Below are 14566 nucleotides of genomic sequence, written 5' to 3' on the forward strand. Positions count from 1 at the left end.
CACTGTGTGATCAGAATGGGCTGGTGTGAGAGTGAATCCCACCTGAAAACAGTGACTCTGTAGAAGCAGGTTTAGAAGATCAACTGAGCTGGCAGGGTCTTTAAGGAGGCGCTTAGTTTCTGTACCTTGTTGAACAGCCAGGATAAGGCAGATTTTTTTTAACCATCTCTTGAGTGTTGGGGACCGTTGTTAAAACAAATTTATTAGCAACCCCCACCCCTTTCACAGGAGAATATAGCTGCCGCCGATGCGCAATCACTGGTTGACGCAAATACGTTTCAGGTTTTTGTTGTCGTTTCTTATTTTTTTCTTCCCAAAAAACAAACACAAAGTAAAGCATGTTGTGCTTCCCCTCCCCCGCACAGCTCTCCCCCTTGCCCCTCCCCCTCCCCCAAAGTACACATTTAAGCAACAGAAATGCGGTACATCACAATCAGCATCACCCAGCTGCACACAAATGATAAATTAAGACAGCTAGGAAACTCACATGGAGTGCGACAAGAATAAATACCAATATGATTGTTAGAATTGCAGAGTTGCGAGAATGAATTCAGTGCTTCTTCTGTAAACTTCATGCCGCCCACGGCTCCGAATCGTATATATATATCTGGTTTTGCTTGTTATTTAGTTTGGAACAGGAAATGTCGTAGATGATTTTAAAGCAGGAATAGCCAACCTTCCGGGTGTTGTAGGAATCCGTCTACCATCAGCCTCAGCCTGCAAGGTCAACGGCCAGCGGTGATGGGAATTGTAGTCTAGTGACACTTGGAGGGTGCCATGTTAGCTAATTCTGATTCAAAGGCATACAAGCTACATAGTCCAGAGGTAGCCAACCTTGTGCCCTCTATATGTTCGGTCTACCAACTCCCATCAGCCCCAGCCAACGTGGCCACAGACGATGGGGTTGCAGCACACCATTTTGGGTAACTTGGTCCTTGCGTAACTTGGTCCTTGGTATTTCCCACAAAAGGATCTAAGGCAGGCACCCCCAAACTCGGCCCTCCACCTGTTTTGGGACTACAACTCCCATCACCCCTAGCTAACAGGACCAGTGGGGTCAGGGATGATGGGAATTGTAGTCCCAAAACATCTCGAGGGCTGAGTTTGGGGTGCCTGATCTAAGGTAATGGGACTGGCCCAAGAGGCTGGAGTTTACGCAGCGTAAACAATACAGGGCAACAGTAACCAATGGGCTGGCTCAGTATAAGGCTGCTCCCAATAGCAAACCTAACAAGCTAATCAGCTGCCTCTCAACGCCAGTGCTCCATTTTGAAAGAGTTGCACATGAACCCAGCAAACTACATGCACCAACCAGGTTGGTTAATGTATGTGTTCCTCAGTAGGCTATACAAAGATGTGAGGTGACTCAGCATTTGAAACCGAGGGGGTTGAAAAACCCAAGCTTGGAGGGCCACATTTTGTCCCCTGGCCCCGGGGCTCATTCACCTCTGAGCTGGGTGCCCCACTGGCATGGTGGAAGGTGGCAGCAGGGACCCCCAACCCTGCCACTTACACAAGGGCAGGCCTAAGGTATTTTCCTGCCTGCAGCAAATGGTGTCATCTTGCAAAGTCCCAGTGCACAATGCCCAAGGCTTGTGAAGTTATTTTGGCACCCGAGGCAAAAAATAAGAATCCCATGAGCATCTCTCCGACCCCCTAAACATGAAGCACGGATAAATCAAATAACTAAACATCTGCTGCCAGCTCATGAAATCTAAAAATCAACCCCCTGCCTGCCTCGTTTTCCCTAAATGGTGAGTCTGACCCTAAAGGGTGCTCTGGGCATATGAAGCTTATAGTAAGTCAGACCACTGATCCATCTGGCTCAATATTGTCTACACTGACTGGCAGCAGCTCTCCAAGATTTTCAGACCTGGAGATGATGGGGACTGAACCTAGGACCTTTTGCATGCAAAACAGATGCCCTGCCAGTGAGCTAATGCCCTTCCCCAGTATTTTTATGGGATATTTTATAGTACTTGATCATGGCCAAATACTTTATTGCATTTCTTTATATACATAGATATCACCTTTCCTGCCAAGGCACCCAAGGTGGATTGCAATCTTAAAAAATATTCCTACAATCTGATATAAAATGTGAAGTTGGCCCAGCGTAGGAGGCAGACCAGCAGAAGCAGGACCTGACATTGCCTCTGCCTCTCTTAACTTACAGCTGAGTCGCGATATTTGACAGGCCAAATAACCAAGACCCCCCTCAGCCAGTGAGGGGAAACTCTCGGTGCCTTCAAGGTACCAAGGCATAGCTAAACTACGGAACTCACTCCCAGGGAAGGCGGTGATAGCTGACAACTCTGATGACTTTAAAAGAGCATTGAATAAATTCATGGAAGATGAGTCTAACTACTAACTATGATGGCTCTGCTCTGCTTCCATGGCCAAAGCCGGTATGTTTCTGAATCCCAGTTTCTGGAAGCCACAGATGGGAGAGAAGAGGACTCTTGTGCTCAGGTCCCGCTTGGCGGGTTCCCTGCAGGCACTGCGAGAAAAGGATGCTGGTCTACAATGGGTCACTGGCCTGATCCTGCAGGCTCTTCTCATGCACAAGGCTGACACTCACATTTGCTCCTACCACGGCAGTTGCTGCCAGAAGTGAGAATAATAATAATAATAATAATAATAATAATAATAATAATAATAATAGCAACCTCACAGTAATATTGGGCTCTGAAGACACTTGCAGATCGGAAAGACATCCCTTCTCCCTCTTGGACCTTGGTTAGTAAAGAGTTGAAGGCCATTACCTTATACTGAGCCAGACTATTGGTGAGCTCCGGTGGTGGAGGAATCTAGCTCCCATCATCCCTGGCTGGGGTTGATAAGCTCTGGAGCTCAACAGTATCTCCAGGGCACCACCTAGGATGGGCCTGATCCAGCCCAATCATTTCTACTTTGCCTGATAGTGATGCTCCAAGATCTTAAGCCAACATTTCACATTACAAAAAAAAAACTGGACTCCCCCCCCCCCGCACTCTTTATTTTCTTTTTAGGTGGGAGGGGTCCTGGCACATTCTGGATGTTCCGCAAATTACCAGAACAGGTATGTGTTGAGAAGATTTATTTTGTGGTCAACTGTGCTAGGTCACACTTAGCTTTCCAGGTGTGGCTGAACTGCAACTCCCATCTTCCCCAGCCATTGACCACGCTTGCTATGGATGATGGGAATTGTCGTTCAAGCAACATCCGGAGGGCCAAAGGTTCCCCAATCCTGCTCCATCAACCTGTTTTCAGGTGGCTTTCCAGATTGAAGACGGAAGATTGTCAAATAAAAGAGAGGGGAGGTAGTGGGGAAACATGGGAAGCCCTTGGTGGAAGTTGGGTGTTTTTTTTAATGACGCGGTTTTTATACTCTGTTAAAAATATATAAATAAAGAGTCTTCGGGCAGGGAGTAATAGCAGGGGGCTCGGTCGGTTCCCGCCTTTTGCGTGGCAACTTCTGGAGCTGCTCAGCCAGATGGCGCCACAAAAAAAAAACCAACCCGAGAGCAAGCCCCACATGGATGTCAGGGGTGCAGAGGACATCCCCTTCTGCGCTTCACATTCTCTCAGAATTTAAGCGTCCTTGGGCTTCCATCCGGAATCTGCCATACATCAAGCGTCCCCTGGGCGCTACGCCAGCCTGCAAAAGGAAAAGGAAAAGGAAGAAAGGACAGGGGGGCAGAGGGGGGCGGGGAGAAGAAGAAGAAGAAGAAAAAGGTGTAATATGGACCGAAAGTCAAAATGTTCATGTTTACAATTAAGAGGCTGAAACACACTGGGTGATTGGCGACTCTGTGCATCATCCAAGATAACAGACTCCTATAATATCTAGGCATAGTAATCCAGTGGTCCCAATCCACCACATGCAATTAAGATCTCTCTCTCTCTCTCTCTCTCTCTCTCTCTCTCACACACACACACACACACACACACACACACACAGCCGAGGGTGGGAATTTGTGTTTAAGGAGCAGGACATGATTACTTGTGATTGGCCCCCCCACATGTGTTTCTGGATGCGCATCTGCATCAGCTGTTGCACACGCAGGTGGACCTCCCTTTGCTGGACTGGAGCCTTTGAATCGCGACCAACACACAGCATACTCATGAAAATGAAAATCATAATTAGTCAATGCAAGGTCTTTGTTGAGATGTGAAGGCTACCATCTGATCCCACGAGGAGGACCTCCCACGGCATGAGATTTAGGCAGCTGTCCTTGTGCCCTCCCAAACTTGGCTGGCTTTGTCAGGAACTCTGGACGTGGAAGTCTGACACGAATAATTCTGTCTGTGTTTTGTGCCTCTTGTGTTCTCTGATCTGATGTTCTTCGCTCTCTTCTTTGGACTGGTACCCGACAAGACCAGTGTGACGGCTTCATTCGCAGACGCTGCCAAACTCATGACACGGAGCTCAGTGGGCAGCTGAACACCACTTAACTATAGGATGGAGGTTCTGGGTTGAAAGGTAGTTATATTATTTGCACTGTGCTGTAATTTTTGTTTTAGGGCTTTTCAATGGCTTTCTTGAAATGTAGGCAAATAGATGCAGGGCGAGGGATGGTCTCCCGAGGTCTGCCTGGGGGAAAAGATGGTGGTTGGTAGACCCATGGGGGGGCTAGGAGTTCTGCCTAGGTACACCACACACCCTTTGCAAAACCCAGCAGGGACATACCCCTTGCTTACAAACCCATTCTTCCCATGATACATCTCCATGGCCAGAAGAAAGTCATAGCAGAACTCTGGTGTCATCGATTTGCAACATAGGAAGCAGCCCTGACAAAAGCGCAGCATGAACTACTTTCTGGGTTCATGAGGCTCCTCCTGGCTGTTTTTGTTTAGTACGAAGGTCCTGTAGACTACTTATCACCGAGAGTTCATGACGGGGTGCCAATCTCCCCCCCCCAATTCCCACACATAGAAATCTAGCATGTTAAGGACAAGCTTGAGGCGTAGCCCTCTTTGACATCCCAGTTTTCTATGTAGATGGAATTCTTTGAGTCAGTGCAGCTCTTCAGGCCAAAGCGCTGTAGCCCTTCGGTGAGAGCTAGTCACGCATTCTTCTCACATATAATTTCAAGGTCCACCCAAACCTGCAGAAGGCCAACAACAGAGGCTTTCCATTTGCAATGGCTTCCCCTTCCAAGGTTCCTTGGCCTCAAGATGTGCAGCGACAATGCTTCTGCTCCCTGTCCTGCCACCTTGAACCACCTCCCTCCCTTTATTGAGTTTTTCCCCTTTCCCTCACCAGAAATATATGTATAGGGAAAAGTTTCACAGGACCATCGGTCAGGCTTGTACAGAATGTTGGCACAGCTTAAGAATACATTACGGTTGCCGTCAGAATCCATTTCAGAAAACTAACAAAACAGCAAATGGGCCTCAATGGTTCATGCTTTTATAACACCATTAATTTATCACACCGCTGGAAAAATGTCACATTTGGTATTACTACTTCTTTCTCTTTCTTTTTTTGCTTTAGTGTTCTGGCCACCGTGCACTGTCACCTTAAAAAGTTGTGTTATTATTCTATTTCCATCCCACTCGCTTCTTGTTGACTGGCCTCCCTTCCCACCCACCCACCCACCTAATTATGTTCCAGTTATTCAAGCGGCGCCCTGGAACGTGGCCTTCCAACCAGGTCACGTGCAGGGCTAAAGGTTTCAAACATGAGCTGCTCTTAAAGAGAGATTGAACTTTCCAAATGTTGTCTTCCCATCAACCTCTGTTGCCGCTTCAGCTCCCCACAAATGGGCAAGTGGGCCCTTCCTTACTGCCAAAGGTTGCCTTTCCCTTTCTTCCCCAAGCCTTCCAACAATTATGTGGCTCTCACAGTGACCGTCTTTCTCGCCTACAGCATTCCTGCCATCGCACCTCCCTGTATTATGTTTGGTATGCAAATGTCATTGCAAGCCCAGTCCAAGGTGTGTCAGAGGTGTGTTCAGCCTCTCTGAACACCAGTTTCTGGGACTCGCAAATGGTGAGAAGGCTGCTGTGCTTAGGTCTTGCTGGTTGGCCAATATGGCAGGACTAAATAGGACTGTGGTTTGGTCCTGCAGGGCACTCCTGGTGTTCTTAGCTCTTGGAAATGGTCCAGTGTGTCGAGCCTTGGTTGGCTTTATTTTTTTAATTATTTGAAAATAAATAATTTGGCCTGCCCTTTCAGTTTATCAATGCCATGCAGCTCAACCCCAATGTTGGACAAACAAATAAGCATCAGATTATTCCCATATCGTGAACAGGAGTGGAAATCTATCTTGCAACTCAGTAAAGTGGGGGGATCCAACACACTGCCCTCCAGATGTTTCTGGACGCTGCCTTCCACAGACCCAACAGTATAGCCACTGGTCTGGGATGATGGAAGCTCAAGGGACGGCAACACAGGGCTCCACCGACTTATTCCCTACAGAGGTTCCGCCCACACATCCTATGAAGCACCATAGCTGCCTGCACCCTTGTATAAGCTAAGGAAGAGGAGCGTGGGAAGCTGCCTTATAGCAGTCTACCTCAGCATTGTCGACTCTTGCTGGAAATGGACCTCCAGGATTCAGTCTGGAGATGTTCTCAGTCCCACCTGGAGATGCTGGGGGTTGAACCTGGGCCACGACTGACCTACAGCCCTTCCCCAAACTCTTAACTGAATTGCAAGAGAAGGAGTTTGGGTGAGTGTAATGTTATTTCTAGGATCTGACGGCATGCCCAGTGATCCTAGCTGGTTTTCTCAGTATGAAAAACTGAAGATGCCCAGCCATAACGTGATCTGCAGGCATTTGTAAAGCATATTTTGTAGACTTAATTTGCTGGGTTCTCCCCCCCCCCCCCAAGAAATGAAGACAGACATAGATGGAGTGACATATTTATACTTTACATTCTATACATGTGCAATGTAATGGAAACTTAAATAATGGCTATGATTGTTTCGTAACCAGATGAACTTTTTTAATAATAAAAAAAGAGGGGGGGGATGAAATCAGAAGTCACTCCCATGGTACAAACAACTCCATAACACCAGCACAATAGAATGACATAGAACTCTTTTAATAATGTTTAATGCCTAAAGATCAAATATAGTGGCCCAGCCAATCAAAATAATGACTCTTTGCTGCCACAGAAAGAGCAGAGGCCGAGGTTGTTTGGCGCCGCCCTCTTGGTTGGAATAAGCTACTTCCCACCCTCAAATTACTGTCCTCTTTATGTGGTGGAACAACAGAGGCATTCATCCTCCCCCTCCATGTTCAGTCTGAGGCAGGTGCTCCATGCTGGGAGCCATATCATGTACTTCTTCTCCTTCATACAAGGGGTGAAGGATAATGCAAAATTGTGTGCTCCCCCACAACAAGCTTTTGCACTGAGGACTGTCAGGGACTTGGAGTCAGGGTCCTCTTCTTCAGGAGATGGAGTCAAGGACTCCTAACCAGAAGGAGAAGGGGATGAAGGGGCAGGCCCAGAAGCACTGCTACCATGAGAGCCTGTGGGGCCAGCCCAAGGATGTCTTTGGCAGATGTCCCATTGAGACCAGAGGCTTCCACGCTGTTGGGAGACTACTGGAGAAAGCTGGGTCCCTTTAATTAAAGCGGCACCTCCCAGGTCTAACAAGCAAGATGCAATTGCTACTGTTGGTAAGATACAGGACTCAGTCTTGGCTTGCTTCTTGCTGAAGCAAAACCAGAGCCCTGTGTTTCTGGAGCAAAGCCTGTACTGCATTGGAAAAGGGTTTGGTGAAACTGTTGGTTTCTCTCCATTTCTCTTCTCTCCACACACCCCTCCTCCATTTCCAAGTTCAGTTTTCCATATCAAGTTGCAAATTTGTTTTTGTTTTAAAGCCCTCATGGAAATCCATCTCCTTTCTAGTGAGAATTTCCACATAGTTCCCTATGATATATGCACTGTATAGAAGTCTCCTGTGGTGAGTTAAGAATAGTCTCCAGGTGACCAGACCGGCAAGCATTTTTAAATCAGAACAGGATTTTTTTCATCCCCCATCTCCTCCTTCCTCTCTTTGTGCCACAAAATAACTAATATACATGGGTATGTCTAAGTAAATGATTTAAAGACACCTGGAGGCTTATTTGCAAGGTGAAAGCAATAGGGTGGCAAACTGATCTGAGGATTGGGTATTTTTTAATGTCCCAGTCCAGTGGTTACCTAGCATCTGAAAACCTCAAAAGGATATGGATGTTCTGCAGAATATGTTTACTAGGCTTTATGTGAACACAAATGATTAAAATATATGTGTTATGCCCCTTCCTAGTATTCTGGAGGCACCTACATTAGTGGAAGGCTTGCCTTCAAAAAAAAGCTGGTGGAAGGAAGGTGTCAGGTGGAATGACTCCCCAATTCAGGACCCTCTCAGCTTTTCCCTGACTTCCTCCCCCTCTGCCATTTCCTGGGGGTTCCGCACCAGATTCTGAAACTGTTCAGTGTGCAACACTAAAGGCAGGTTGCATTGAAAATCCCTCTCCAAAGTGAAAGGAGGTTTAGTGGCTTCCGGCAAGGACTATAGCACTTGCATTGGCCCCCTGATCTGTCTGGTGCACCATGTGGACTCTAACGTATCTGTGCAAGGAGCAGGCACTATTGCCACAGGACTTTTCAGGATCGCACAACTCGGTACACCTCTGATGACAGCCATAACCCACGACCTAAGTGCCTTTTGCACCCATGCTGATTTCAAATGGGGATGGAGCTTCATTCCTACACTTACCTGGGAGTAAGCACCACTGAACTCAATGGGACTTAAGACATGTTTTGGTCATGCAATGGGCCCAACTCTGCATTAAAATAGCCAAATGAAGAAGAGGACCGGGTTCCTGCTTGACAGGGGGTTGGACTGGATGGCCCTTGTGGTCTCTTCCAACTCTATGATTCTATGATTCCTGCAACATCTATGGTTGTGCAGAAGAGGGGAATTTAAGCAGCAGTAGTAGCCTGTTGCTCACTGGAAGGACAGATCGTGAAGCTGAGGCTCCAATACTTTGGCCACCTCATGAGAAGAGAAGACTCCCTGGAAAAGACCCTGATGTTGGGAAAGATTGAGGGCACTAGGAGAAGGGGACGACAGAGGATGAGATGGTTGGACAGTGTTCTTGAAGCTACGAACATGAGTTTGACCAAACTGCAGGAGGCAGGAGTGCCTGGCGTGCTCTGGTCCATGGAGTCACGAAGAGTCGGACACGACTAAACAACAACAGTAGCCTGTTATGCCAAAATTTTCTTTTCTACACCCCAAGGGATGCAGGGAGCTGCCTTGCCCTGAATCAGGCCTTTGGTCTATCTAGCTCAGTGATGCCTACATGGACTGGGTTCTAGGGTTCTAGGCAGGGGATATTCCCAGACCTTCCTAGGGGATTGAGCCTGCATGCAAAGGAGGTCTATGGTCATTCCCCTCGGGGGGGGCACCTTACTCTGTTGCTAGTAGAAAAGGGAAGAGACAAGTGATGGAGACAGATATAGTAATTTAGAAATGCACAGGGGAGTCAGCAGCAAATAAAGGGAGAGAGGGGTGAAGCTTTTGGAGGAAGTTGGAAAGGTGGCAAGAATTAAAAAATGGACTGCAAGGAAGGGGGGAGTAAAGGAAGCTACTTGAGATAATTCAAAGATTGTGTACAATGAGAAGAACAAGACAGGTGGGAAGAATCCTTGTCTTTGGCTTGAGACATTGTCATAACAGCAGGGAGAAGCATTAGCGAGACGTCCCTTAGAACTAGGATGAAGCATAAGTTCTGTGGCAGAAAAAGCAAATTGGTGAGCTTCTCCTCACAAAGAAGATAAACTAAACCCAGAGATGTGAAGAGAAGCATCCTTTGAGTTGTCCTGATGTGAGAAGAGCAGAAGCATCAAGAGTGGCTGCCTTTTGGATCCTGTCCAGGGAGGAGAAAAGACAAAGCAGACCCTACTTTAAAAAAATAAAAAAATTCAAAAGGCCAAATGATGAGAGGCTGGAGATCTAGGAAGAACAGAGGTGGAAAGTGTCACAGAAGTTCACCGAGGAAAGAAAGTTGAGGATGACGGAAGAATTATCTGGGCATGATTGATGGCCATCTATGAGAATCATGCAGGAAAACTTTATCTTAAAACTATGGTTTCAGCAAAGAAATTGAAAAAGACAAACTGGAGGGATGGGGAGTCAAGGAAAATTGATAAACAAATATATCACTCAAAGCCAGTCTAAACAATGTGTTTGCCATGGGGACTGGTACCTTCTTAGTAAACGCCAGCTGTGTAGTGAAGAGCACAATGTGTGAGTCTGAACTGTTTCGTTCTGGGTGCCTTCAGTCCATGTCAGTGGTGTTTACTGGTGGGGACTTTCACTCTATCAACATGCTGGCCTAGAGCTGTTCTTAATTTAAACAGTATGTCCTGAGCTCAGGGGTGTAAGTGTGGTGAGTGGAACATCCAGGACAGGTCTCACTTGAGGAGTTTAAAAGGGAATGGAAACATTCCATTAGCAGGAATGAGGCGGCCCGTGATATTTCTTAATCGGTTTTAGTGCAAGTTGGGGGAACCAGCTTCTGCAACATGGCCAACAGTCAGTTATGAGGGAGTCATAGTCTCACAATGCGCAAAAGAAACTAAAAGAAGCCTCAACTAAAAGAAAGGGGAATCTCAAGAAACTGTTTTTCTGTATATTTAGTAACTGCACAAAAAGCTACAAAACCCCTAGGGCAGTGTTTCTCAACCTTTTTTGGGCCACGGCACACTTGTTCCGTGAAAAAAATCACGAGGCACACCACCATTAAAAAAGTTAAAAAAATTAACTCTGTGCCGCCCTATATTATAAATATGACTGTAAGAAACACTTGCCATATATTGCTTTCCGGCGGGTCAGTGTTGTGAATTGGCGGCCGCCAGGCTCATTTGCACTGAGCTTTGGGAAAGAGGAGGAGAAATATTGCTTTCCAGCGGGTCAGTGTTGTGTATTGGCGGCCGCCAGGCACGTGACAATGCAAATCGCCCTTCTCGTCGCCACACGTCGCGGCACACCAGCCAGCGTGTGCCGCGGAACAGTGGTTGAGAAACGCTGCCCTAGGGTAACCTCTGGATGTTACAAACGAGCATCACCAATTAATATTCTTCTGCAGTCAGTTGACAATGTTTGAATGTCAAATTTGCAAAGTCCAAGGCAGCCCATGCCACCTCCTTCCCCGGATCTTAAGAGGTCATGGCGTGCAAGCACTACCAGACGACCGCAGAAGAAGAAACAGCACAGGCAACAAGAGGGTCTTGTTCACACCATGCAAACTCACTGTCACTCACCTTCACAAGTGCTCTGTGAGATTTATATTTTAGAGGCAAGGAGCTGGCAGTCACCTGCCTAAGACAGTCCAGGGAGTCCATGGCAAATGTGGGCTTTGTGGACCTCTAGCTCAACTCTTTAGCTAACAGACTACAAAAGTGTGAGGTTGGTGGGAGACCAAAAAAGGGAAAGACAGCACAGCCTTGGCTATCAATGGCTACCAGCCACAGCGGCTTTGTTTTCCCTCCACTGTCAGAGGGAGCATGCTTCTGAATACCAGTTATTGGAGAGCAGAAGTGGGGAGACTGAGGTAATGCTCAGGTCCTGCTTGCGGGTTTCGCGATGCGGGACTAAGAACGAGATGCGGGACTAAGATGGGCCTCATCTGTCTTCTTCCATGAAGAATCAGCAAGGAATGTGGATAGTTGTTGGCATCGGTCTGTCTTGGGAGACAATGGAGGAGTGCGTCATTGGGAGTGGTGTCAAACTGTTGGGAGGTTACAGCAACTGCTGCGGCTGTAGAAACCGATACAGGAGAGACATGTTTTGTTGCATCTGGGGCAGGTGAAGGTGTCCGCTTGTGCTGATGCAGGTGCCCCGGGCTGTTTCTTCTCTCCGTGCTCCTCCCAGCAGTCATTCCTATGGACGCATGACCTGACAAGTCTCCAGGCACTCCGGTCATCTGCAAGGGATCCCCACACGGCGGGTTAAGAGGTCAACCAAAGGTCAACCAAATCTGGAGACTGCAAGAGAACAATGAAGAGGAAGGTGGAGGATTTGAAGAAGACAGCAAATTATATAGAAGCCAGGAAGAAAAGGAAGGAGAGTGGGTAGCAGAAAACTGAGAATCCAAAGCCTGTTTGGATAAAAGAGTTTTCCACCACTGAGGAATGCCCATCAGGTAGGCAGGGGCAAATGGCATGGAGTGTTGATTTTGCTAGGAAGAAACACAAACACTCCCTACTTCTGCCACAGGTTGTTCCACATGAATTTAATATTCCAGTGGATTTAATATTCAAGTGCATGTTTCATATATTTTTTTGGAGGGGGGAAGTTACCGTTGGAGAAACCCAAAGAGAATCCCAAAGTGCAAGAAAAGCACCATAAAGGGAGGGTAAAAGGGCTGGTATGGAACTGGAAATTAAAAGGATAGCTTGAAGAAGGAGTGGCAGAATGTGTATTATAGAATAGCCATAATGCTGACTGTTTTACCTCCACTGTCGGAGTCGGTACGCCTCTGTAGCAATTGTTGGAAATCGGAAGTTGAGACTACAGTTGCACTCAGGTCCTGAATGTGGGCATCCCATAGGCATCTGATTGGCCACTGTGAGAACAGATTGCTGGACCAGGTGGGCCTTTGGTCTGATTGACAAGGGATTTTCCTATGACTTTGAACTGGTTTCACAGCCATCCCTTCTCTCCAGGACACTGGAGGTGTGCGAGTGATTTTCCCCGCAGCAGATTCTCAAATTATGACCTAGTCATGACAGCTAAACTGGAATAAAGTGATATAAATTTTAGTGTCAATATGGCTGATGGGACATTTTGTCCCCAAAAGTGATTCCTGGGTTGCTTGCCTCATGTTTATAAATGAGGGAAGTTTTTATCAGAATGGGCCAACTTTTGTACTTGTCCATGGATTTCCAGAATCGTGGCTTCTTGTTATGAATTTCCAGAGGCAAGGCCATGTTAGTCTTGAAATTGCCGCTAATCTCCATGCCAGAGCATGTGTTTGCATGCGCAAGGTCCAAACACTGGCAATGCTGGCTAAAGGATGCCCGGTATCAAGAAAGGCCTCCATCTGTAAAACTTAGAGAGCCACTGCCAGTGAGAATAGTGAATAATGGCCTAGGCTAGATGGATTCAGGGACTAGGTTCATTCAAAGACTACTTTTTAAGATGTGGTCATTTACCTATACCAGGCATCCCCAAACTTCGGCCCTCCAGATGTTTTGGACTACAATTCCCCATCTTCCCCGACCACTGGCCCTGTTAGCTAGGGATCATGGGAGTTGTAGGCCAAAACATCTGGAGGGCCGCAGTTTGGGGATGCCTGACCTATACATACATCTGTCATTCTCTTATGAGCTAAAATGTTGCAGACCACATGGATCAGAGAAGTAGGTACGGGGAAGAGTAAACAAAGCGGAAGGAGGAGCGTCATAAACCACGACTACACCTTTCATGATGGTATCATCATAAACATAGTGTGGGCCAGATTCAATAAATGAGTCCCACTAGCACAAGCCTGAACAAGGACTTCTGCTAGAACAGTGCAGCTTCCCTGTTCCTCCTGCAGCCTCCCCCCCCCCCACCTTAGGCTCTAGGAGGTGGTACTTTCACTAAGCATAGGTGACCATTTCTAGTTCCCATACTATGGAAATCAGATTCCCTTCACTTGCTATGATATTGTATGTGAAATGTTAGGCATGCTAATCTTGTTTCTTTATTATTAAATATTGTTGTTGTTGCGCACGAGGAGCTCTACGCAAGCAGGGGCTCCCTCAGTCAATTACATGGTAGTGGCATTGTACATGAAGCTCTCCCAACATTAAAGAGCTGCACGCTATTCAGTGCCTCAAAAACCTGGAGCAGTGTGAGATGGAACAGTTGCTTACATAATTTTGAAAGTTATGTCAACGGGGTTGGTGGCTGCACTAGGTTACCATGTTGTTTGTCCAGCTAGGTGGTGCAGCGGGAAAAGGCCATAGCTTAGTGGTAGGGCATCTGCCTCTCAAGCAGAAGGTCCCAGGTTCAATGACAGGCATCTCCAGGTGAAGTGCAGAATGTCCCCCACCTAAAATCCCAGACAGCTTCTGCCAGTCAGTATAGACAGCACTGAGCTAGATGGACAATGGTCCGACTTGGTATAAGACAGCTTCCCATGTTCCTAGTGGAGTTCAGTCCTCAGCCAATGGACAACTGAGCAGTGATGTATTAAGAGTCCTTTCCACTTGGATGCATAACCAACATGAGACCAACCCATGCAAAAGCACGGGGGCACGGGGGCCGGCGGGAGGGGAAAATATAGTATTTCCTTAGTTACTTAAAACAAGTGATGCATTTTGAGGAGGCGTTGGACAAAATAAGGCAACAAAAATGCTATTGAATGACAACAATGTGACAATTTCTTACAAATTAAAAAGGTAAATGAGAAATAAGCCATTCTGTTACACTAGGAAGAGCAAGAGACGGTATCACAGAGGTATGTGTTTTTAATAAAGCAAATAGATGCTGCAACATGCAGTATTCGTAAAACTTGACAACATATACAGACCTCTCAGGAGGAAAAATATATATATATGTAATCAGAACCAGAGTCCAGATATTTAAAGA

The 14566-nt window shown here is 46.8% G+C and overlaps 1 protein-coding gene across 1 annotated transcript in view; it reads right to left on the minus strand.

The window, feature by feature from the left end:
* Nucleotides 1-408: 408 nt before the first annotated feature.
* Nucleotides 409-14566, minus strand: part of BCL11A (BCL11 transcription factor A) — a 164471-nt gene continuing 150313 nt past the window's right edge. The window contains exon 4 of the mRNA XM_060273146.1: nt 409-3637. Within this exon, the coding sequence (XP_060129129.1) occupies nt 3564-3637 (74 nt within the window). The 3' untranslated portion in view covers nt 409-3563. The remainder of the gene's footprint in view (nt 3638-14566) is intronic.

This window comes from Zootoca vivipara, chromosome 3 (genome assembly GCF_963506605.1).
Source record: "Zootoca vivipara chromosome 3, rZooViv1.1, whole genome shotgun sequence".
NCBI classification, from domain to species: domain Eukaryota; kingdom Metazoa; phylum Chordata; class Lepidosauria; order Squamata; family Lacertidae; genus Zootoca; species Zootoca vivipara.